The sequence below is a fragment of the Pseudorca crassidens genome, chromosome 2 (genome assembly GCF_039906515.1).
Source record: "Pseudorca crassidens isolate mPseCra1 chromosome 2, mPseCra1.hap1, whole genome shotgun sequence".
Classification (NCBI taxonomy): Eukaryota; Metazoa; Chordata; class Mammalia; order Artiodactyla; family Delphinidae; genus Pseudorca; species Pseudorca crassidens.
In genome coordinates this window covers 42,990,416-43,016,203 of record NC_090297.1, presented here as the reverse complement: position 1 = coordinate 43,016,203, position 25,788 = coordinate 42,990,416, and the positions used below count along the sequence as shown (strand labels likewise).

General features: G+C 34.8%; 1 protein-coding gene across 4 annotated transcripts in view; it reads left to right on the top strand.

Annotated features, from left to right (window-relative positions):
* The window catches only part of NRDC (nardilysin convertase), a 91,425-nt gene that overhangs the window by 9,044 nt on the left and 56,593 nt on the right, over window positions 1-25,788 (top strand). For 3 of the 4 annotated variants that reach the window (XM_067726115.1, XM_067726113.1, XM_067726112.1), the window contains exons 2-6: window positions 13,253-13,571; window positions 16,004-16,137; window positions 17,050-17,119; window positions 17,280-17,361; window positions 18,208-18,361. In XM_067726115.1, the coding sequence (XP_067582216.1) occupies window positions 13,253-13,571; window positions 16,004-16,137; window positions 17,050-17,119; window positions 17,280-17,361; window positions 18,208-18,361 (759 nt within the window). The remainder of the gene's footprint in view (window positions 1-13,252; window positions 13,572-16,003; window positions 16,138-17,049; window positions 17,120-17,279; window positions 17,362-18,207; window positions 18,362-25,788) is intronic. The other variant, XM_067726114.1, reaches the window with a different exon arrangement.

The window sequence follows — 25,788 nt, the reverse complement described above, 5'->3', positions numbered from 1 at the left end:
ATTGAGAACTTGATCTGTGGGAAATATTTTTCTCTTAAAAATTTTTTTATTTGCAATTTCCCATATTACTAATAAAATCAAACATTATTTCATGTTTCCTGGCCATTTGGATTCTCCTTTTATGAACTGCCCATTTTTCTGTTGGGTTGTTTTTTTTCCCCCCTTTTAAATTGACTTGTAAGAATTCTTTACATATTTTAAATAATCCATTTTTGATTATGTGAGTTGCAAATATATTCTCTAAGTCTATATATAGCTTATCATTACCCTTTGTTTATAAAGTCTTAAAATTTAATCAGATTTATTCATCTTTTTATTTATGGTTTGTGCTTTTTCATCTTATTTCCTTCTAGAGGTTTTATTGTTTTGCTTTTTACACTTGTGTAACGATCTAATTTTATTATTGTTCTTTAAAAATATGGGCAGCCAGTTGTCCAAGCACACCTTTTGAAAAGTCTATATCCCAGAGGTCACCACATTTTTTCTGTAAAGGGCTAGATAATAAATATTTTAGACTTTGTCAGTCAAGAGGGAAAATTAAGGATATTATGTAGGTACCTATATAACAAGAAAGAAAACAAATTTCTGCAAATTAAAAAAAAAAATTTTCTTTTCTTGGCCATGCTGTGCAGCTTGCGGGATCTTAGTTCCCTGACCAGGGATTGAACTCAGGCCACCACAGTGAAAGTGTTGAGCCCTAACCACTGGACCACCAGGGAATTCCCTCTGCAAATTTTTAATAAAATTTTTATTAAGTTCAAAATACAATAGTAGTACTTTATTTAGTAATACAGGTCTACTAGTGAGAAGAGATGGAATTCTTTTTGGGAGGGATAGCATTTTGCTTTTGGTGGGGTTCAAAGTTAATGTTCCCTGTCTTTAAAGTTGATTGCAAATGTGTCATCTGTTAATACTGATTTGTAATGAGAGTTTACATATTTCATCTTTGAAAATGTGTTTTCACACAGACAGGTACTACCAAATACTGATATTAGTCTATGAGCATTTGATTTTATTTGAACATATTCATTGCTTGGAAGGCATTTATAGAATTCTATTAGTTTCTTCTCTGATATTTTTGCCGTTTAGTTTCTTCTCTGATATTTTTGCCATTACATTGTAGATTAATCATTTCTGATTGAAAATTAGGTGGAAGCTCCTCAACTGCACAGTTAAAAGGACTTTGAAATAAGGAAATTTCCTTTGTGATTGCACCACCATCTGAAAAACACTGCTGGAACCGTAGTTTGCTTGGAAAACGTATCTGTGGCAAATTTGTGTGGGAATGGAGATAGGGCTTCTTGTTTTAACTTTTAACAGCACAGGAAAAGTATAAAGCCGCTTGCCATTGCTTGTAATTCGGATAACATTAGTTGTTTTTGAAACATAAGTTTTGCGTATGGGCACTGTTTGGTAATTTTGGGTTGAAATCATTAAGAAACATGAAGTCCACAGCAAAAGCTAACTTCCAAAGCCATCTGGTATTTGACAGTGGCTGAAGGCTGTTCTTCAAAAAAGTTTAAGTTTTTACTCTGAGCTCAAAACATTGCAATAAAAGGTTCCTATTGCTAAGCCATCAAACTGCTTACTCTAGAGTAAAGGAAATTAAAAATATTCAGTTTCTGGGAATTTCCTGGCAGTCCAGTGGTTAGGACTTGTGCTTTCACTGCCACGGTTCTGGGTTCGATCCCTGGTCGGGAACTAAGATTCTGAAAGCTGTGCGGAGCAGCCAAAAAAAAAAAAAATTCAGCTATTTCTTTTTTTTTTTTAAATAAATTTATTTATTTATTTTTGGCTGCGTTGAGTCTTCTTTGCTGCGTGTGGGCTTTCTCTGGTTGTGGCGAGTGGGGGTCACTCTTTGTCGAGGTGCACAGGCTTCTCATTGCGGTGGCTTCTCTTGTCGCAGAGCACGGGCTCTCGGTGCGTGGGCTCAGTAGTTGCGGCACACCGGCTCTAGAACACAGGCTCAGTAGTTGTGGCACATGGGCTTAACTGCCCCATAGCATGTGGGATCTTCCTGGACCAGGGCTCAGAACTCGTGTCCCCTGCATTGGCAGGCAGATTCTTAACCACTGCGCCACCACGGAAGTCCCTCAGCTTCTATTTCTGACAAAAATTAACAGAACTAATGATTATAAAGTCTACAAGAGCAAATGACTACTAAAGATAGGAATTTATTTATTTATTTAAATTTTTTTTTTAAGATGGGAATTTATTAACAAAATCCACATTGAAAGTGTGACATTTGAATTCAACTTTCCCCTTTCCTTATTTGGACATGATAGATATGTGCTGTTGTTTCAAAGAAAAAGTTACAGTACATGTGACACTTGAAATGCTGTTCAGTTATAAATTCATTGCTGCGGTTTTTAGGTTGTCGAGCAGCAGTGAAAATGCTGCGTGTGCTCTCTCACAGCTACTCCATTCTGCCATTGTGACTCAAAAGCAGCCATAGACAATAAGTAAATGAATGAGTGTGGCTGTGTTCCAATAAAACTTTGTTTATGGACACTGAAATTTGAATTTCAGATAATTTCATGTATCATGAAATATTAATCTTTTGTTGGATTTTTTTCCAACCACTTAAAAAAGTAAAAACCATTCTTAGTTTGAAAGCTGTAAGCCATAGTTTGGTAATTCCTGGTATATTTTTTTTCCTATATTGCCAACTCTGTCATATGTTAAGTTTTCATATATGAATGAATCTTTTTTCAGGGATCTTTATCATGTTTTATTTTGTAAATTTCTTTTTCATTATGTCATGGCCTAAAAATTCATATTTTATTTGCAGGGAGGGTTTGTCAACTAATTTTCGTGTCTGTGGACTAAAAAGTTTGATTTCTTGCTGTTTCCATTTATTTTACTTGATATAAATCTTTAATCTGGTTGATTTTGTTGCTAAAATTAGTAACTTATTAATTTTTCATTAATAGGTCTTTACTGAAAATGATATTTAGATGTAACATCCCACTTCCTGTTCTAAAATACATCCCAATTTTTTTTGATAAACCAGTATCAATATTTATAGCTCAAAATATTGTTCATACTGAAACATGTAGTCTACTATGATTACATCTTCTTTCTTGAGTAACTTTGTTGTCTCTAGTATTAAAAATTGCCTTATTTTTAAAGACAGCTTTATTTAGATATAATTCACATACCATACAATTCACCCATTTAAAGTGTGCAACTCCTTAGTTTTTAGTATATTTACAGAGTTGTGCATTCATTACCACAATTTTAGAACATTTTCATTACCTCAGAAAGAAACCCCACACCCCTTACTTGTCAGCCCTCCCCAGTGGTCCAACCTGTACAAGCCCTAGGCAAATGATAATCTATTTTCTGTCTCTCTAATCCCTGTCTGTCTCTCTAGATCTACTTTCTAGAAGTCTCTCTACTTTCTGTGCCTCTGTCTGTTCTGGACATTTCATATAAGTGGAATCATATAATATGTCATCTTTTGTGATTGACTACTTTCACTTAATGTTTTCAAGGTTCATCCATATTGTAGCATGTACCAGTACTTCATTTCTTTTATTGCTGACTAATCCATGGTATGGATATATTTTATTTATCCATTCAGTAGTTGATGGATACTTTTTGGCTATTATGAATAATACTGCTATGAACATTTATGTATAAGTTTTGCATGGATGTATGTTTTCATTTATTTCAAGTATATAATAAATAGGAATAGAATTGCTGAATCATATGGAAACCATTTAACCATTTGAGGATCTTTCAGACTTTTCCAAAGTGATTGTACCATTTTACTTTCCTTCCAGCAGCGTGTGAGAGTTCCAATTTGTCTACATCCTCACCAACATTTGCTAGTATCTGTCTTTTTGATAATAGCCATCCTAGAGGGTATAAAGTGGTATCTCATTGTCATTTGCATTTCCCTAATGGCTGATGATGTTAAACATCTTGTCATGTGTTTACTAGTCATCTGTCATCTTCTTATACTATGTGTATCTTCTTTGGACAAGTGTCTGTTTAAATCCTTTGTCCAACTTTACTTTTTTTAATTGAGTAGTAATAATTCTTCATATATTCTAGATATAGGTCTTCTTAGATAAATGATTTGCAAAAATTTTCTCTTGATGGTGTCCTTTGAAGCACAAAAGTTCTAAATTTTTATGATTATTTTTATTGTTGCTCGTGCATCATATCTAAGATGCCTTATTACTATTATTTTTGTTTAGTGCTCTTTGTGATCTAACATGAATTCTACCCTAGTTCTCTGCCAGAGCTTTAAAACTCCTCTAACTATGGTCAAACACATCAATAAATCCATCAATTCAACTGTTTTCTTGTATCTTCATTCCTCAATCAGTTTAGAATATAAATTCTTCAGTCCCAGGAAATTTTTCTTGAATTTTTCCCCTCTGTTTTCTTTTGAAGCTATTATATAATATAGGAACACTGTTTCAATGAGAGGGACTTTACTATGGTAACACTGTTAGCCTCTTTCTCTACCTCTTCTTCCCCTTCACAGGAGTGGCTTATTTGATTAGTGAGTGCAGTAGAATGACCTTGGGCATGCTCACTCTAACCTTTTCATCTCTCTTTTCATTCCAGCCTGCAGACAGCCAGTATTTTGGCATATTCTTAGCCAGTGCAGTAGACTGAGTGCACGACTAGCTCTGCCTTTTGGGGGAAATATTTCCGTTCTCGTGGATAACTTCAATTCAGAGAGCGTTAGCAAGCCATTTCCAAACCGCTCTTGAGCTGTGTTCTCCAACCTAGCTTTATATCAAGGATAAAGCTGACATTTTGCTCTCAATTTTTCTGTTCCCTCCCTTTTTCTCGTCTGATTCTGAAATCAAGTGGGGAAGAGACGTGCTTTTTTAAAATTGTGGTAAACTGCACATAACAGAATTTACCATTTTAACCATTTTTAAGTGTACTGTTCAGTGGCATTAAGTATATTCACATTGCTGTGCAACCATCACTATCATCCATCTCTAGAACTTTTTCATCTTAAAATGAAACTCTGCACCCATGAAATAATAACTCCCCATTTCCTCCTCCTCCCAGTCCCTGGCAGCTGCCATTCTACTATCTATTTGTGAATTTGACTATTCTAGGTACCTCATGTAAGTTGAATTATACCATGTTTGTCCTTATGTATCTGCTTTATTTCATTTAGCATAATATCTTCAAAATTCATCCATGTTGTGGCATGTGTTAGACTTTCCGTCTTTTTTAAGACTGAATAATATTCCCCTGTATGTATATATCACATTTTGTTTATTCAGCTGTTGATAGACTTTTGAGGTGTTTCCTCCTTTTAGCTATTGTGAATAATGCTGCTGTGAACACTGGCTTACAAATACTCTTCTAGTCCCTGCTTTAAACTCATTTGGGTATATACCAGGAAGTGGACTTGTTCAATCATTTGAGTCCTCCTAATGTATTAGCGTTGCTGTGTAATAGTCCACCTCAAAATTTAAGCGGCGCAAAGCAACAATGATTTATTATTTTTTTACAATTCTATGGGATGACCAGGCAATTTTTTTTTTCTTCTTACCTGGGCTCATTTTTGTGGGTTGGTTGGAGCTAGAGGGTCTAAGATGGCTTCAATCACATGTCTAAGGCCTTGGTGGGGACAGCTAGAAGGTAGGCCTTCTCTCTGCACATAATATATCCTCATTCATAGTTTAGCTTAAACTTCTTGACATGGCAGCTGAGTCCCCAGAGAGTGAAGGCAGAAGCTGCAGGGCATCTTGAGGCCTAGGCTCTAGGACTTCACGACAAATTATAGGGCAAAGTTTACAAAGCTAGCCCAGATTCAAGGGGTGGGGAGAAATAGACTCCAACTCTTGGGAAGATTGACCAGGTCACTGTGGGGGCCATTATTAAAATGATCAATTACACCTAATAACCTAACAACTGATCCATAGATGAGGAACCTTGAGAAATAGGGAAGGACTGCCATTAGGGAACAAAAAGGCCTTCTGGTGAGTCTTAAATGGGGTAGCTTGCTGTTATGTTTTAACAAGCAGAGAAGCATGTGGATTTTTTTGATCTTGGTTATTTGCAAGAACTATATTGTACCATGCAGTAAGTTTTTGTTTCTTTTTCTTCTCCTTTTTAAAAATTTTACCTTTGGCTGCTGTGCGCAGGCTTTCTCTAGTTGCGGCAAGCAGGGGCTACTCTTCCTTGTGGTGCGCGGGCTTCTCACTGCGGTGGCTTCTCTTATTGTGGAGCATGGGCTCTAGGCGCACGGGCTTCAGTACTTGTGGCTTGTGGCCTCTAGAGCGCAGGCTCAGTAGTTGTGGCGCACGGGCTTAGTTGCTCTGGGACACGTGGGATCTTCCCGGACCAGGGATTGAACCCATGTCCCCTGCATTGGCAGGTGGATTCTTAACCACTGTACCACCAGGAAAGTCCCCATCTTTTTCTTCTTTTTTTAAACAAGTTGTATGGTTAGCTTTAAACTAATGCAGCTTGGGTGAGAAGGCTTTAGCTGACTCAGGCAGGCCATATCAGCTTTACTATGTGGACTGTTTTAACTTGAGATTTGCAACTGGCCTAGAATTATAGGCAAAACTGAACAGGGATTTAATTTTTAATGGTTTGGTGAGCATAACAATGAATGCTTTTATGGACTTCTTAAACCAGGTCTGCAGCTTTAAACTGCAAAGATGTCTAAAGTTTCAAATGTACTATACAGTAGTTAATGACTAAGGCTCTAGCCTTAAATTGTTAATTCCAGGTCTGGAAAGAGAGTACTAAATCTTTTTAGGTTAAAAGACGGTACTTTGTAATTATGTAACTTGTCACTACCCGTTCCCTGCCCCCCACTATATGGTCTCAAGTATTTTTGGATTTAAATACATGAGCTCTTAACTGTGGTAATTTTAGTGACTGGAAGTGGCTTCACAAAAGGTTGGTTCATTTAATTAAGGAACAAATAAAAATGAGTGGGTGGATACTTTATTATAAAGAAAATAATGCCACATTCTTGATTCTTGGGCTTGGTTTGAAAAATATACTTCAGTCTTTTTTTTTTTTTTGTCCATGCCATTGCAGTCTGTGGGATCTTAGTTCCCCAACTTGGGCCTGGCAGTGAAAGCACCGAGTCTTAACCACTGAACTGCCAGGGAATTCCCTACTTCAGTCTTTATAGTCAGTACAGGAGCAGTGTGAGGATGAAACCAAATAAAGGTAGACAAGTTGAATAAGCTAGAGGGAGAGAGGTTTTCTTAGACATCTTAGAAGAGCCCTACCCCTCCAAAAATTTACACACACACACACACACACACACACACACACACACACAAATAATTGAGACTACATGGTTTGGGGGGAGGTAATGACGAGTTATATAATTACAAAGTTAGCCCCCCAAGTACCCTTTTTTGACCTATAATGATTTAGCATAGTCTAGGTCTAAAAATAGCAATTTAAGATAGAACCTGAGTCGCTAATGGTTTTCTCTCTGTATATGGAAATGAGGTCTTGAAGGCTATATAGTATACTGTGGTATGGCTATGAGATAATGTATTTGCATATTTTTCTATATATGGACATTTGGATGATTTCCAATTTTTCTCTACCACTAATGTTGCTGCAGTGAACATTGTTGACATATCTTTGTGCATGTGTGTGAACATTTCTATAAGATATATAGAAATGAAATCCCTGGATTGAAACGTATGCAGAGTTTACATTTTTAAGAAAATAGGTATGGCCATATTCTCCTACAAAAATACTGTACCCACTGAGATTCATAAGCAAGTGTGTGAGAATACCCTGTCCCCTTGTCAGTGTTGGATAGCAATACAAATTTAGCTAATTTGCTGGATGAAAAATATTTTGTTGTTTTCAGTTGATTATCTTTGATTTCTGCTAAGGTTCAGCATCATTTCATTTATTAGACATCTTGTATTTCTTCTTGAAATGTTTGTATATATTTTTAAACCTATTTTTATTAGTTTTTGGTTTTTGCTCTTATTGATTTGAAGGGACTCATGTATATTGTTATTCTTTTCTCTCAATATGTACTTTTCTCTTTGATTTAATTTATGATGTTTTGTTTTAGAAAAGTTTTAAATTAGAATATAGTGAAATCTTTCCTCCCCCCCCACCGCCCTTTATAGCTTCTGGATTTTGTATCTTGTTTAGCATAAATTTTCTTCATGCCAATATTATAGCAATATTTTCTCATAAATACTTTTAAGACATTTTTTTTCTTTTAGCTCTGTAAGCTATGTGAATTTATATGTGTTAGGTGTAAGATAGAGATGGCTATTTTATCTCCCTAAATGAATTATCTATTGTTTCAACATCATTTATTGAATTATAATAAAGTATTGCAACAATATTATAAACATTTTTCTGTTTCTAGAACCTGTTTTCTTAAATTGATCTGTAGGTGTTCCTGTTCCAGTATACTCTTTAATTTTAATTGCTTTAAAATATTTATTTTTATAATTGGTAAGGCAGTTCCCTCTCATGTTTTCCCTTTTCAAAATGTTCTTGGCATTTTTGGGTTTTTTTTTGGTCCATATGAATTTTAGAATCAGTATGCCAAGTTACACACACACACACACACACACACACACTTACTGGGATTTTAAAATTGGAATTGCCTTGAATTTATAGATTAATTTGGGGGAAGAATTTATATCTGTGTAATATTGAAGTTCCCATTGCAATGACATGGTATGACTAGTTACGTCTGTTATTTTCTCCTGTAAAATTTTCTAGTTTTCCTCATGTTGGATGAGGAACAGAATGGCTTCTGGTGCCATGCTACTTGGGTTCAATCCCTGCTAAGCTTGGGCAAATGAAAATCCTTTATTTTGTGTGTGTGTGTGTGTGTGTGTGTGTGTGCGCGCGCGCTTTAGTTTCCTCATCCATAAAATGGGAATAATAACTCATTAGGGTTATTATGAAGATTAAATGGATTAAGACATATAAGTTAATACACTTAAAATATGAGGTGTTATTATTAGATATATATAGTTTCTTTTGCTTTTGTGAATAGGATCTTTTATTTAAATCTCATTTTAATTGGTTACTTTTGGTATATAGGAAATTCATGATTTTCGTTCATGGTTCTTGATTTGGATGCTTTGCTGAACTCTTCATACTATACTAATATATATATATTTTAAATTCTCTTGCATTCTCTTGGTAATCGTATATTTTTGCAATGAATTGTTTTAGCTTTCAGTATCTTTGCTGTATAAATCTATTTTGTTTATTTATATTGTGGATCTATTTTCATTTGCTAGGACTTCTAATACAGTGCTGAATAGAAGTGATGATGAAGAGCATTTTGTCCATAATTATCTTTAAATGGATTTGATGATTTTGTAGAAGTTAACTCTCTGTAAAGCTAAGGGGTGTGTGTGTGTGTGTTCTTAATTTGTTATGGAGTGGGTTTTGGATTTTCATTAAATTATTTTTATTATACAAATAAGTGATTGTATTTTTATTACAAAAGATTGAAAAATATGTAGAAATTATAGAGTAAAGCATGAAAGTTCTTGTATCTTGCTCTACTTTTATTCCTCTTTCCAGATGTATATATTATTGTTACACTTGGTTTGTATCCTTTTAGTTCTTTTGCTGTACCTTTATGTACATTTAGTGTGTATATGTGTACACATAATTTTATTTATTTTATAAAACTACTTGATATTTTGTTTCATTTAGCAGATATTAAGTATCTATCATGTATCAGGTCCCCTTTAGGCATTAACATTCTTTTGTTCATTCAACAAATATTTCTTAAATGTTTCCTAAGTGCCAGGCAATGTCTTAGGTGCTGGGAATATAGCTATGAAGAAAAAGAAAAGTCCTGCCCTCAGAGCTAACTTTCTAAAGGTGCAGACAGAAAAGTTTTTAAAAACCCCAAAGAACTAAAAAACAAAAACAAGTGATGATAAATAGTGTGAAAAAAGTTAAAACAGGATAAAAGAGGATAGGGATGGACTGGGGTGCAATATTAGATAGTGCGTCAGAGAAAGCGTGTTTGAAAAGGGGACATTTTAGCAAAGACTTGAAAGAGATGGAGCAGATGTTCAAGAAAGAACAATAACGTTTTGGTCAGAGCAAAGAGAATGAGGGAAGAGTAGGAAAGAAGTTTGGAGAAGTGGTGGGGCGCCAGATTATGTGGAGCTTTCTAGGCCCTGGTAAGGATTTTGGATTTTTTCCGAGTATGATGGGAAGCCATTGATGGATTTTGAAAAGAGAAATGGCCTTGTATTAGTTTGTTAGGGCTGCCATAACAGAATACCAAAGTGACTTAAACTACAGAAATTAATTTTCTTACAATTCTGGAGGTTAGAAGTCCAAGATAAAGCTGTCAGTAGGTTTGGTTTCTTCTGAGGCCTCTCCCTTTGGCTTGCGGTTGACGGTCTTCTTGCTGTCTCCCCATCTGCTCTTTGATCTGTGTGTGGGCATGTCCAGTATCTGTGTGTCCAGATTTCCTCCTCTTAATCAGGACACCAGTCAGATTAGACTAGGGCCCACCCTAATGGCCTCATTTTAACTTAATCACATCTTTAAAGACCTTATTTCTAAATACAGTCACATTCTGAGGTTAAGACTTTTTACATAAGACTTTTGGAGGAACACAAGTTAGCCCATAATACACCTGATCTGCTTTCTTCAGGCTGCTAAGGATAGACTTGAGGTATGTGTGTGGGGTGGGAGTGGGTAGTGTAGGCTTTTTTTCAGACTTTCTTGGGAAGAACTAATACCTTGTCATGTTCTCTTTTCTATTTTCTCCATTAATCTGATTAAATTCACATGTTTTCTAATAATTTCTAAAAACTTCTGGTCTGCGTAATGGCATCCTTTTCTTTCTTTTATTGAAGTATAGTTGATTTACATTAATGTGTAAGTTTCAGGTATACAGCAAAGTGATTCAGTTATACATATATAAATATAATATATTTTCAGATTCTTTTTCATTACTATAAGATATTGAATATAGTTCCCTTTGCTATACATAAATCCTTGTTGTTTATCTATTTTATATATAGTGGTGTGTATCTTTTAATCCCATACTACTAACTTATTTCTCCCCGCTCTCCCTTTCCTCTTTGGTAACCATAAGTTTGTTTTTTACGTCTGTGAGTCTGTTTCTGTTTTGTAAATAAATTCATTTGTATTAGATTCCACATATAAGTGATATAATATTTGTCTTTCTCTCCCTGACTTACTTCACTCAGTATGGTAATCTCTGGGTCCATCCATGTTGCTGCAGATGGCAGTATTTCATTCTTTTTTTATGGCTAAGTAATATTTCACTGTGTGTGTGTGTATGTGTGCATGTGTGTGTAACATCTTCTTTATCCATTCATCTGTTGATGGACACTTAGGTTGCTTCCATGTCTTGGCTATTATAAATAGCACTGCTGTGAACATTGGTGTGCATGTATCTTTTCAAATGAGAGTTTTCATTTTTTCTGGATATATGCCCAGGAGTAGGATTGCTGGATCATATGGTAACTCTGTTTTTAGTTTTTTTAAGGAACCTTCATACTATTTTCCATAGTGGCTGCACCAATTTACATTCCCACCAACAGTGTAGGAGGGTTCCTTTTTCTCCACACCCTCTCTAGCATTTATTATTTGTAGACTTTTTGATGATGGCCATTCTGACTGGTGTGAGATGGTACCTCATTGTAGTTTTGATTTGCATTTCTCTAATAATTAGTGATATTGAGCATCTTTTCATGTATCTGTTGGCCACCTGTACGTTTTCTTTGGAGAAATGTCTATTTAGGTCTTCTGACCATTTTTTGATTGAGTTGTTTGTTTTTTTGATATTGAGTTATATGAGCTGTTTGTACATTTTGGAAATTAACCCCTTGTTGGTTGTATCATTTGCAGCTATTTTCTTCCATGCTGTAGGTTGTCTTTTCGTCTTGTTTATGGTTTCCTATGCTAACATTTTCAAAGTCTGTTGTGATTTTGTTCTCAAACAAAGCCAAAACAAAAAATAACCATAACTTTTTTTTTTTTTTTGCGGTACTTGGGCCTCTCACTTATGTGGCCTCTCCCGTTGCGGAGCATAGGCTCCGGACGCGCAGGCTCAGCGGCCATGGCTCACGGGCCTAGCCACTCCGCGGCATGTGGGATCTTCCCGGACGGGGGCGCAGCAGGCGGACTCTCAACCACTGCGCCACCAGGGAAGCCCGCTGTTTTTAAAATGTGAATTTTGATATGGGAAGGAGATAAATCCATGTTTTTTGTCTTCCATCTTGACTCATAGGCTCCTTTTCTTGTTGCATGTTATTTTTTATAGTTTCTGCTAGAAAACTTTTTTTTTTTCCCATCTTCAATGCTCAGGTTAAGTGTACCTTATCTCAGAAGCCTTCCCTGACTGCTTCCTTCTTTCTAACAACCTGTGTTTACCCCTGTCATTCTGTATTGTACTGGCTTTATTGTATTGTACTAGACAGTGAGTGCCTGAGGATGAATAATGTGATTTTATTCTCTTTACCCTTAATGTATCTTATACACTTCAGGCTGCTAAGTAAATGTTTATTGACTAACACACTGAAGAATGAGTATAAATGCGAGAAGTTTGTCATAGGTACTCAGTCATCAAACTGGCACAACAGTTTTACTAATTAGGATAGTCATGCTTACAGCGGTGCTACTAGTCTGTGGGATTTACTTTTCTTAGAGATGTAGCCATTTTCTTAGTTCATAAAAGCATCTTTGGAGACTGGTATAAAATATCAAACACATTGTACCAAAAGGAATCAACAGTTTAAATATAATGAGATTTTGATTCAATATTTAAGCTGATATGACTGCTCTGTATATTGAGTGATATGTCTCTTTTAGGGTAGGTCTTCTGGTATGGTAGAATGTTTATTAAATACTTATAAGCTAAAAAAAATAGTAAGGGAGGCTGGGTGGTGGGTTTGTTGTCTATGTTTAACTTCTAAAATTTAGTTTTTGAATAGGTAAATATATTTTCATAGTTCAAAATTAAAAATACAAACAGGGTAGATGCCCTGTATTTAGAAAATACAAACAGGGAAGCATCTCTCTTATCCTTTCCCTGTAGATACTTGGAAACTGATAAGCTTTTGAGGTTCTCCTCACAATCAACCAGTTTTCATTAGTTTAAAAATAGTGTGTGTGTCTGTGTGTGTGTGTACTTGGATTTTTAAAATAATTCTGGTAAGCTGATCACTTGCATTGGTGTACTATAATGAATGGCTGACTCAAATGTTTTGTGATTTTTTTTTTTCTTTTTTTTTTTTAGATACATCAAATTACGAAATGGCTTGCAGGCACTTTTGATTTCAGACCTAAGTAATGTGGAAGGTAAAATGGGTGATGCAACAGATGATGAAGAGGAAGAAGAAGAGGAGGAAGAAGAAGAAGAAGATGATGACGACGACGACGATGATGATGAAGATTCTGGAGCGGAAATAGAAGATGATGATGAAGAGGGTTTTGATGATGAAGATGAGTTTGATGATGATGATGAACATGATGATGATGATCTTGATACTGAGGATAATGAATTGGAAGAATTAGAAGAGAGGGCAGAAGCTAGAAAGAAAACCACCGAAAAACAGGTGTGAATCATGTCTGTTATATCTTTTTCTAATTTGGGAATTCTTTGGGATAAGTTCCAAAGTTATGTTTATCTCTTAATGGCCAAAAGGAAATATATATCTTTTGATCTTAGTAAAGGTATATTTATTCTGTATAAAGATTACATTTAAAAAAATGTTTTGCTCTAATTTTAAAAGTGACAAATGCTTATTATAGAAGCTAATGGAAAATAAAGAAAAACAAAAATATAAAAGTTGCCCATAACCATAACTCTCAGAGGTAATCACTGGTAGTATTTGACTGCGTTATATGTTTTAAAAACAAATGTCTGGAGGTGAGGATCCGCATAATTCTTAGCCTGGGATAGAGGAATAAGAGAGAGTATCATCCTTGGAGAGACTGGAAAAAGCATAATAAAAGAACAAGGCTAGTGTAGAGTCCTCACCTGGGCCTAGGGTTCTAAAAGTCCTCATATGGGTAATTTCTGTCTTGGTAATTGAATCTGATTTATCTCTTTTTATGAGGAAGCACCAGAGGTCTGAATAAATAATAAGTAAATTGGAAGAAATGAAATAGAAATGGGGAGTTGAGCTTAGTTAGTGAAACATATAATGACAATAGGTGAATAGATAAGTAGGGCTTGATAGAGATAATTTTCCTCTCTGGATATTTTTTTAAGAATGTTTCTATTTTGCAGTAGGAAATACCTATATTGGAGGATAATATTCTGGAGCTATTATAGTGGAATTGATCAGCAAATGTTTGTTAAAGCTAGTATCTTGAATATTGATAATGCATTCAACATGGTACAGTCCTCAAAGAATGAATTAAAGTTCAGATTATTAACACTAAAATCTAAAGGTCATATGTATAATACTATAAAGTCAGCTCTCAAAGTGTGAAGATGTGAGATTTAAGTAGCAGATATGGCCTAAATAAATTCTTTGATAGATACTCTTCCTGGAAAAAAAAATTTTTTTTTTAAAGAAGATTGTGGCAATTCTTTCACTGAGGTGTTGGAGGGATTGAGTCATGTTTAAAGAAGCTATTTGCCCTTGCTATTCAGATTGTGAGTGATGCCTGTTTTGGGAGAGCAAGATAGGTCAAGTGGTTTTAGCTTGGAAAGCTTTAGGGATGAAAACCAAAACACTGGGGGAAAAAAAAAAAATATATATATGCTACTTGATAGTTTATACTAAAGTCTTTGTAAGTAAATTGGGAATTAATAAATTCACTTTTAATTTAAAATAGATCTAGTAATTCCAAATAGAGGAATAATAGAAGGGAAGAAATGATAAAAGTCAGAAATGGAAAGAACATTGACAGTCAGGAAACCTGAATTCTAATTCTGAGTCTGTCACTATCTTTCTGAATGATCTTAGGCCTTTTCATTTTCTCATTTTTTTCTCATTTCTAAAATAAGAGAATTAGGTTACATAAATTTTAAAGTCCATTTTAGCTCCAAAACTTACTGTGTTATAACTTCATAACTGAATATTCCTTGTCTGTAAGTTTCTTTCTATATGTCTGTCTATTTGTAGCTTTTCCTGTGTTTTGGACTTCTGTATACCTTCTATCAACTGATGAGCAAAACTCTAGGATTAAATTAAGAATTGTTTTGACAGCCAATTTTATTGTCAAGATATAATAAAATATCTTAGATTTATACAGAAATTGTGAACCTCTTTGACAAATGAATATGTGCATCCAGTATTTTGGGTACCCCTTTTTATCTTGCTTAAGTGCATCAAACTCCAAATGTTACCTCGTCTAGAAGCAGTAAGGTCACATTCTAGAGATCATTTAAAAAATGGCTTAGATGCTGCCTTTCTTTTCTGAGAACTTGGTATGATATATTCCCTCATAAGCTATTGATAGCTAATTCTCTGGATATTAGAAAGGAATGGAGGAACCTAATGCAATTTGAAGAAGAGATCGAATTGTTTAGATTCAGATGCAGTGGGTACACGAGTGAAAGGCTTTCCTTTGATCCCATGATCTGGGAAAATGATTTATATTCATTGAATGAATAAATGCCTACAAAAGGGAAATAACGTAGATAGTCTAGGTAAGAGGTGGCTTAAGAGTAGTATAGGGTTTGCAGCGGTTTTATGATTTTTTGTTTGAAAAATGTGAAATGTGTTCAAGATAAATATGTGAATTTATAAGGGTAGTGGGAAGAAAAAATTTTGAGGTTTTTGGAGAACTTTTACCTAATTAGCAAGTTAACTACTCTTTTGAGTTATCATTTTTATCCCCTCTATTTTCTTCCTCTCAAAAGGAAATTGTTCTTAATCTGAAAGCTTTGATAAATTAACAAGATTGGAATTTAAATATGATATATGCTGAATTATGATTTGTTTAGGCCTTTCTTAAGTCAATTCTCAAGTATGAATTTTTCAAGTATGAATTTCTTGGGTAGATAATTCTCAAGTATGAATTTCTTTTCTAGCAATTGCAGAGCCTGTTTTTGCTGTTGTCAAAGCTGACTGATAGACTGTGGTTTAAGTCAACTTATACAAAAATGTCTTCAACCCTGCTGGTCGAGACAAGAAAACTTTATGGGGTAGTTGGAACTGAAAGCAGGTTAGGCATCTATTAAACATCACAGAACAGGTTAGACTGTGCCTTAAAGAAGTGGATATTCCCTCATGTTGTAACTGAGTTTATGTGCCTAAGGCTTAAGTATGGGATTTATGGTATCAAGTGAGACTATTTGGTTCTTCCAAAAACGTACTTTTTTTTTTTTCCTCCTCTGACACATGGTTAGACTTTATACCAGGTGTATGCTATTTTTTAAAAGCCCTCTAAGAGGATAACCATTTATCAAAACAGTCTTGTGTCATCGAATCTGTTAGCCCTTTAAAATTGACATTTGTAAAATTTGGGAAAGTTAATAATTCAACTTTCTATCCTCAAGGATTCAAATTGACTATTTTTCTCTCCCCTTTTGTATCTTTTAACTTATAATGATATAATGGTATGCCCTGATCATTTTAAATGCAGAATTTGGTATGCCTCCTGACCATCTATTTTGTTGGAAACTGATTTTCCCAAGGTATTGGGAGAATATCAACCAATAAGTATTTTATATATCTTCAATAAGAAGTGAAGAACTAAAAAGCCTCTTTAAAGTTTAGTTCTGTAGTTTTTTAATAGTTAAAGATTTTCTTTCTTAACCATTTATTTATTTTCTTTGTTAGATGTTTTCCTGACTTGTTATTTTATGCCCTGTTTTAATAAAAACAAGATTTTCTGAGTAACATATTGAGAAGTTTCCATCTAGTAACTGAGTTACTGAACACAGAGAGCCTTTAATTGCTTAGAGATCTTTAGACAGAATCTACTCAGGTATATTACTTCTGCAGATTTCTGAAATCTGATAAATCAGGAAACAAACTTGGTCCAGAACTTTGAAATGCTGGCACAATATAATACTTGGGTGGGCTGGCCAGTCCCCCTTCGCTTTTTTCTGTCTGTTTCTGCTTTTTTCCTTAGGTCTGCACCTCTTCAGCATTTGGCAGGATGGCAAGAGGAGGAGCAGCAGGGTGAAACTGACACAGTTCTGGTGAGTTTCACTTTGCTGCTCCTCCTGATTCTCAGGGAAAGAATTTTGTTACTTTCTATTGGAAAAAGTCCATCTCCAAGTGAATCTTTAAAATGAGATGATAATATTATTCCTTTAGGATTGACTCACTGTTTATTTGTATGTGTTCTACTTACTCCAGTCTGCAGCGGCTCTTTGTGTTGGAGTTGGGAGTTTTGCTGATCCAGATGACCTGCCAGGGCTGGCACACTTTTTGGAGCACAGTAAGATCTTTGTAAAATATCATTCCCGGGTGTGTTTTTCCCTCTAAATTTGAATGAAATGATTTCAAAGATAAGTAACTGGTTTGGTAGAATTATAATTTGTTTAATAAGAGAAAAACTAAGAAAAAATGTTAGTGGATATCATAGGGGAAGACTTAATTTTAATCTCCTTGAGTGCACTTATTTTGAAGATTAGAGTGAAACCACTTAGAAAACTATTTTAAAATGTAGGTTTTATTATTCAGGTACAGGAAGCCCAACAAATCAGGAGAAAATTGCTAACCTCTAGGAATTTAGTCTGTAGCCTTGGGAGGGGCAGTCTCTTCCAGGGCTGGCAAGGCCTCAAGATGTCAAAGCATCAGAAATAAAATAAAAAGGCATGATTAATATCAAAATAAAACAGAAAATCTTCAGTTTAATTATGAATGTACCCAAGTAAAACCTTTGTGAATGCTATACAGTTATGATACTTAAATTACTCATTTTTTTGTGTTCTGGTTTTCTAAGCTATTCAATAGTTGAGGGTAAACTTCTCATGAGATTTTACAGTAGAAATTAATCTGTTTATATGTCTGTGTTTACATTTTAACCTTTTCACAAATAAATTATGTATTTCTTTCATTAAAAATAAAATGTTTAGGCTTTGAGAATAAAAGTAATATATGAACGTTATAGAAAATTACAAAAACAGAAGTGTAATGAAGAAAGTATTATCCAGACGTAACCATTGTTCATGACATATTTTCTTCTTTTTTTTTTTTTTCTGCATATGAGAAATTTCATCCTTGTTAATAAAAACATTGTCTGTATCTTTGTGTTCTGTGACTTTGTGTTCTTTCCACTTAGTGGTATTCATGGGTAGTTTGAAATATCCAGATGAGAATGGGTTTGACGCCTTCCTGAAGAAACATGGGGGTAGTGATAATGCTTCAACGGATTGTGAACGTACAGTCTTTCAGTTTGATGTCCAGAGGAAGTACTTCAAAGAAGCCCTGGATAGGTAATTAACTCAAAATGTATTTTTATTTTGATTATCTAATGCCACCTTACAATTGGAAATATTGGGCATTATTCTATGGTATTTCTTTTCTAGCAGTGTTCTAATTCTGTAGAATTGTCACAATACTTTATTTGGAGAAAAGAGCAAATTATAAATACGCCTTGGCTCTTGTTTTGTAATCCTTAGTCTTTGTTTTAAAGATTAAACTGAAGCCCTTTAAACACCTTTTGAGTTTTGTACATAACATAGTCTCTATTGACTCATTATTGCAATTGTTATTTTCTAATTTAGTAGAAAATATGGAAAAACAGAGAAGCAAAAAGAGATAAGATTGCTCCCAATTTCATAATCTAGAGTTAACCGTGATTGATATTTTGGAATATAGCTATCTATACTCGTATATGGGATCAGCTTGTTCATATCTTTTCATATTTATAAACAAGGTATATCACTTTTACATATAATTTTATAATTTATAAAGCATGATTTTAAGTGATTGTTTATGATTCATATTATATAGAAGTACCATAATCTGTTCAGCCAGTCACATATTATTGGACAGTTGAATTGTTTCCAGTTTTCTAGTATTGTAATGCTATGATGAATATCCTAATCTTTGTGTACATCCTTAATTATTTCTTTTAGTTAAGTTCTAAGGAGTGAAATTTCTATTTTCATGAATATTTTTAAAGCTTTTTTTAGAAGAACTTTTGATACTCACTGCAAAATTGTCTTCTAGAAAGTTTATGTCAGGGCATTAGTAGAGCTTTGCTATCACAAGGTTGTAAACCAAAGCCTACGCTGGAAAAAAAGGAGTCACTTTATACCAAAATCTAGATAAACATAAGATTGAAATATAAAAAAAAGAAATCCCAAGTTTGACCAGTATAATGTAAGCCCTGAGGGCAGAAATTTTGGACTATTTTTTGTTGATATATCTCCAGCATCAAGAATTTGGCAGATACTTGATATTTCTTGAATGAATTAACACAGTTTTTCTTTAATAGAAAAAAATGCCATAAAATCAAAACAGAAATGGCAAAAAAAAAAATCTCAAAACATGACAAAGGTCCAGTTTTCTTAAATTGTCTCATCCCTTAAGAGATTAATTTGACCCTGAGAAAACTTTTAGGTAAATTCCTGTAAGTTGAAAGCATATACCATTATTTTCAATGAAATAAATATTTTATGTGTTCTTCTTTTCTTTTTCTTTTTCTTTTTCTTTTTCTTTTTTTTTTTTTTTTTTGCGGTACGCGGACCTCTCACTGTTGTGGCCTCTCCCGTTGCGGAGCACAGGCTCCAGACGCGCAGGCTCAGCGGCCATGGCTCACGGGCCCAGCCTCTCCATGGCATGTGGGATCTTCCCGGACCGGGGCATGAACCCTTGTCCCCTGCATCGGCAGGCGGACTCTCAACCACTGCGCCACCAGGGAAGCCCCTTTATGTGTTCTTGAACCCCCAAATTAACAACTTTTTTTCCTAAAACAATGCCAAAATTCCATTAAAATTGATACAATTACTTTGATGACAATATTTATAATAGGATACAACTTAGTGGTTTTTCTTCATTAATCTAAAATATGGCTGTCTACTTACATTCAGTGAACTAGTTTATAGCTCTTTTTTAATCATATACTTAAGGACATGCTTATAGCACATATATTTGATCTCAGTGTTTCTCTAATTAAACATTTAATTCCCAAATAACAAACGAAAGAATAGAGACAAAAGAAATTAACAAAGGCAATGCAAATGATGCCCAAATTTATCTTTTCTATAAACTTAGAAAATTAGGAATACTCTGGGACTTTCCTGGCCGTCCAGTGGTTAAGACTCCACGCTTCCATTTCAGGGGGTGCAGGTTCAATCCCTGGTTGGGGAACTAAGATCCCACATGCCGCATGGCCAAAAAGAAAAAAAAAAGCCATGAGAAAATTAGGAATACTTTTAGGATGACTGCATGTTTGCTCTTGTTTCAAAGTTTTCAGCTTCCAAGTTTCACAACATCGAAACAGGTCTTTATGTGTGAAGAAAGCTTAAGCAGTAGACAAGTTGAATTCTCATGACTTTATATTTGGTTATATCCAGATATAAAGAAGGAAAAAATCCACTTCATTGGAAAAAAGAATAGGCAAGGGATATGTTGAATAAATTCTGACCACCTCAGAGATGATGCAACTTGGTATAAAGTCTAGTTAAAGAACTTGTTTCATTTCTTCTTAAGAAATTCTATGTATTTGAAATCTAAGGACTACTTCAGGAAATCAAAAGATATTTACACATTTATTATAGATTATTTCTACTTAAAAGAAAAAGAACCTATCAGAATTAATAAGAAGAATGCTACTGCTTAATAGGAGAAATAAATAAGAATATCAAACCATGAATTCATGCCATAAATGGTAGATAGTGGTAGAGCATTAAGCATTGCCTATACTATAATAAATATGAAAATATTACACTTCTACAGTTAGTAAGGCATAAAAAGTCTTTGGATCATTTTCAAAGGACTCTTATATAGCGTGGATTAAGTGCCAGTATTTTTTAATAAGTCACTAAAATCCAATTCCTTCACAGGTCACATTGTTTATCAGTATTTTGAATCATTTAAATAAAAAGTTGAGGAGATGACTGAATTTTTACTCTAGTAAGTAAATGAGAATGGAAGCTGCTTTTGCCCTGGTGGCATTTGCTAATTTCAGTAAATTTGAACTTTGGTTTATCAGTATTTCAGGGCAAGAGCAAGAATTATCAAAGCCCAGGATGTTCATATGGTGGGATGTCTAACAGGATGCCCTTCTCATGATAAACTGGGACTCCAGAAGGCATCACCCTCAGGTTGAAGAAATGGATTAGCCATCCTGAGGAATTACAGCCTGCTTTCAAAATGCCTGAGTTGTCTAGCAAACCTTAAGCCTTGATTGTGATTTAACATGGTCCAGAGCTGGTAGTGTTCTCTGATGCCCAAGAGAAGCAAACACAAATCCTCTCAAAAGGAAAATACCTTTATTTTATGCTTTACATTACTCCTATAAACCGTTTTTCAAGTAGAGTGACCAGCATTCAGTCACACATAAGCAGGCACACAACAAAACAAGACAACATGAATGAGAACAGAAAACAGAAAAAGACTTTTAATGCCTTAGAAATCTTAGAGATTGGAATGTACGATTACAAAAACGATTCAATTTTAAAGAAATAAGGGACAAGTTTGAATACAGTTGCAAGGCATAGGAAACTATAAAATGTGACCTATGGGATTTGAAATATAAAAAAAAGAAAGAGCATTTTGAACTGAGACATGATAATTGAAATTGAAACCCAATGGACAAGTTTAAGAAAAGAGTAGCTATAGATGAAGATAGAATTTGTGAATTGGAAGATAGACCAAAAGAAATCCCTAATACAGTATGAAGAGAAAAAAGATGAAAGGTACAGAAAAAAAGGAAAAGGGGCATAGTGGATAGAGTGAAAATGTCAAATATGTATTTACCTGGGGTCCTAGAAGGAGAGGAGAGAAAGATAGAGTAGACAAAATACTTGAAGGTTTGGTCACTGGAAAATTTCCAGAACATCAAATCAGACGTTAAAGAAGTTTAACTAATTCCAAAAGTGTATATTAAAAGACATCCACATATAGAAAGATATAGTGACTACAGAAAACCAAATATAGAAAATCTTTGCAAGATGGAAGGGCAGAACTCCTTCAAAGTCATATTAGTTAGTCTGATGGATGACTTTTCAACAGCAGTAGTGGAAGCTAAAAGATAGTGGGGGGGCTTCCCTGGTGGCGCAGTGGTTGAGAGTCCGCCTGCCGATGCAGGGGACACAGGTTCGTGCCCCGGTCCGGTAAGTTCCCACATGCCGCGGAGCGGCTAGGCCTGTGAGCCATGGCCGCTGAGGCTGCGCATCCAGAGCCTGCGCATCCGGAGCCTGCGCTCCGCAACGGGAGAGGCCACAACAGTGAGAGGCCCGCGTACCGCAAAAAAAAAAAAAAAAAAGATAGTGGGATATCTGTAATAGCCTGAAAGAAAATAACTACCAACCACAAATTCTACACCAAGCAAAAAATATCTTGTAAGAATGATTGTAAAATAGACCTTTAGACACACAATTGAGAGTGTGTGCCACCAGCCAACTTACCAAAGGAAATTTAAAGAATTTATTTCAGGCAGAAGGAAAATGCAGATCAGAGATGTAAAAAAAAAAAGAAGAACAATGAGAGTCATTTTATGTGAATAAATATAAATGAACATTGATTACTTAAAACAGTAATTAAAAAACTTAAAAAGTATACAGAATTAAAGCAACAATAACATATCAATCAGGAATAATGATGATGGAGAAAAAGGTATTTTTCTAAGGTATTGATTAATGTTAGACATTGATAAGTTAAAAGGATACGTGTAATATTTTCAAGGGTAACTTCTAAAAGAACACAATTTGAGCGTAAAAATTCCAAACCAGTACAGGGAAAACATTTGGAATAATTCTTTTTAATAATAAATTCAAAGAAAAAAAAGTAGTAGGAGAGACAGAACAAGTGGGAGAAGCAGTACAAAGTAGGATGGAGGTAGATGTTGATCCATATATAACAGTAATTCTCATTAAATGTAAGTGGATTAATTTCCAATTAAACATTGTCAGACTGGATTTTTAAAAACCCAATCAAATAGTTTTCAAGACTTAGATGTAAGGCTTGGAAAAAATATTACTGTTGCTCAAAAGGCTCACTTCATATTGATAAAACTTAACTAGGAAGACATAATTATTTCCAGTTTGAACACATCTACTAACATAGCCTCACAGTAAATCATATATAAAGACCAATGAACAAGTAACCAACTGCAGTGGGAGATTTAACACCCCTTTCTCAGTAATTGATAGAACAACCGTAAAATCAATAAGGATGTAGAAGATTATAACAAAAGGATTACCACTTTTTTTCATAGATGTATACAGAATGCCTAATTAACACTTTCCAACTACAAAATTTTTTCAGTTGACCCTATTTTAAGCCACAAGTTCAGTCTCAAATTTCAAAGCATTGAAACCATATTAATTATGTCTTCTGAACACAGTGTACAGTTAAATTTTAGCTAGAAATCAGAAGCAGAAAGCCGACTAGAACATTGCCTTATGTTTGGAAATTAAATATATTTCTAAGAAACACCTGGGTAAAAGGCGAAAGCATATCAGAAATTAGAAAGTATTTTATACTGAATTATAAAAATATTATAGAACAAAAGTTGTGGGATGCAGCTATAGTAGTACTTAGAGGGAAATATATAATCTTAAATGTATATGCTAGAAAAGAAGAATGGCTTAAAATTAATGAGCTGATCAATCTCAGGAAGTCTGAGTAAGACCAGCAAAGTATGCCCAAAGAAAGAAGAAAGAAGTGATGAAAATAAATGAAATAAAAAGCAGACTGACCTCAGAAGAATGGTGAAATAGGACCTCCAAAAAGCCCCTCCTCTATAAAAGCAATGAGAACATTGCCAAAAATTGTCAAAATCAACTTTTTCAGAACTCTGGAAATAACCAAAAGCTTGCAACAATCCAAGGAGTATTCATTCAAGTGAGTGACTAAATCTTACTAAGAACAGTGAGTTTTGTGGCATTTTAACTTGCCCTATTTCCATTGCCCTCTACCCAGCTCTACAGTAGTCTCGAAAACAAAGAGGTCCCACAATCTCAGTAAAAAACAGCAGTCTAGCAGCCACTGAAGGGGGCTGGATGGATTTAGAGCTCTCTAAAAACATCATTCTGGAGAATCTTTATTATTTGACCTGTCTGGTAATTTCCTGGGAACCACCATTCATGGATTTTTATGTATTTGGTCTGACTGGGAGCTCACCCATTTGCAGAAATCTTTCTCTGGAGGCATTTGTTGAAAACATTTGGATGGAAGTTGTTTACCTTTATGACTACCTGAGGCAGTGGATAACAGTTGGGGCAAACAAATAGGCTATTCAAAAAGCTTAAAAGGAAAAACTGGAAAATGAGATATCCTAAGGGGCTTTGAAAAGCTCCAGTATATTCCTGGAAATTTTGAAGGTCACATATGTGCATATAGCTGTGTCATGTCCAGGGCTGTGTGCCTGCTCAAGAAAGACCTAAGAATGCCTTAAGCTGTCACCATGGTTGACCTTGAGTCTCTGGGCAAGCAGGATGTGATGGCTAAGGCAGAGTTGTAAACTGCCTGACTGAATGTTGAAAGCATCCCCCAATATGCACAGACAACCCCTTGGCAAGGCATTTAATGAAATCTCTCCTCAACCAAAGATTATCACTAAGCTAACCAAGCAGTGGTTGTACTTGCCAAAGAATATGGAGTTTACAGAATTAGTTTAAGAAAGGTACTAAATATATAAACAGTAAGAACAGCAAACAGCAATAATAACAAACCCTGAGGAGGGAGGAGAATCTTGATTTACGGAGTTGCCACATTATATTATTTAAAATGTTGTTTTCAACAGAAAGTTATGAGGGATGCAGAAAGTATGGCTGAACACCAGAAAAACAGTAGTCAATAGAAACTGTCCCTAAGAAGGCCCAGATTCTGGAGTTACTAGGCAAAAACTTTAAATCACCTTTTTTTTTTTTTTTTAACATCTTTATTGGAGTATAATTGCTTTACAGTGGTGTGTTAGTTTCTGCTTTATAAAGTGAATCAGCTATACATATACATATATCCCCATATCTCCTCCCTCTTGCATCTCCCTCCCACCCTCCCTATCCCACCCCTCTAGGTGGTCACAAAGCACTAATCTGATTTCCCTGTGCTATGTGGCTGCTTCCCACTAGCTATTTTACATTTGGTAGTATATATAAGTCCATGCCACTTTCTTACTTCGTCCCCACTTACCCTTCCCCCTCCCCGTGTCCTCAAGTCCATTCTCTAGATCTGCGTCTTTATTCCTGTCCTGCCCATAGGTTCTTCAGAAACATTTTTGTTTTTTAGATTCCATATATATGTGTTAGCATATGGTATTTGTTTTTCTCTTTCTGACTTCACTGTGTATGACAGACTCTAGATCCATCCACCTCACTACAAATAACTCAATTTCATTTCTTTTTATGGCTGAGTAATATTCCATTGTATATATGTGCCACATCTTCTTTACCCTAAATCACCTATTTTAATTATGTTCAAAGAGCTAAAGAAAACTGTCTAAGAACTAAAGGAAAATATGAGAATGATGTCTTACTAAATAGAGAACATCAATAAAGAGATACAAATTATTAAATAGAACCAAATAGAAATTCTGGAGTTGAGAAGTACAACTCAAATGAAAAATTAACTAGAAGGGCTCAACAGAAGATTTGAGTTAGCTGAGGAAAGAGTAAACAAACTTGAAGAAAGGTTAGTTGGGATTGTCCAGTCTGAGGAACAGAAATAAAGAAAAGGAATGAAGAAAAAT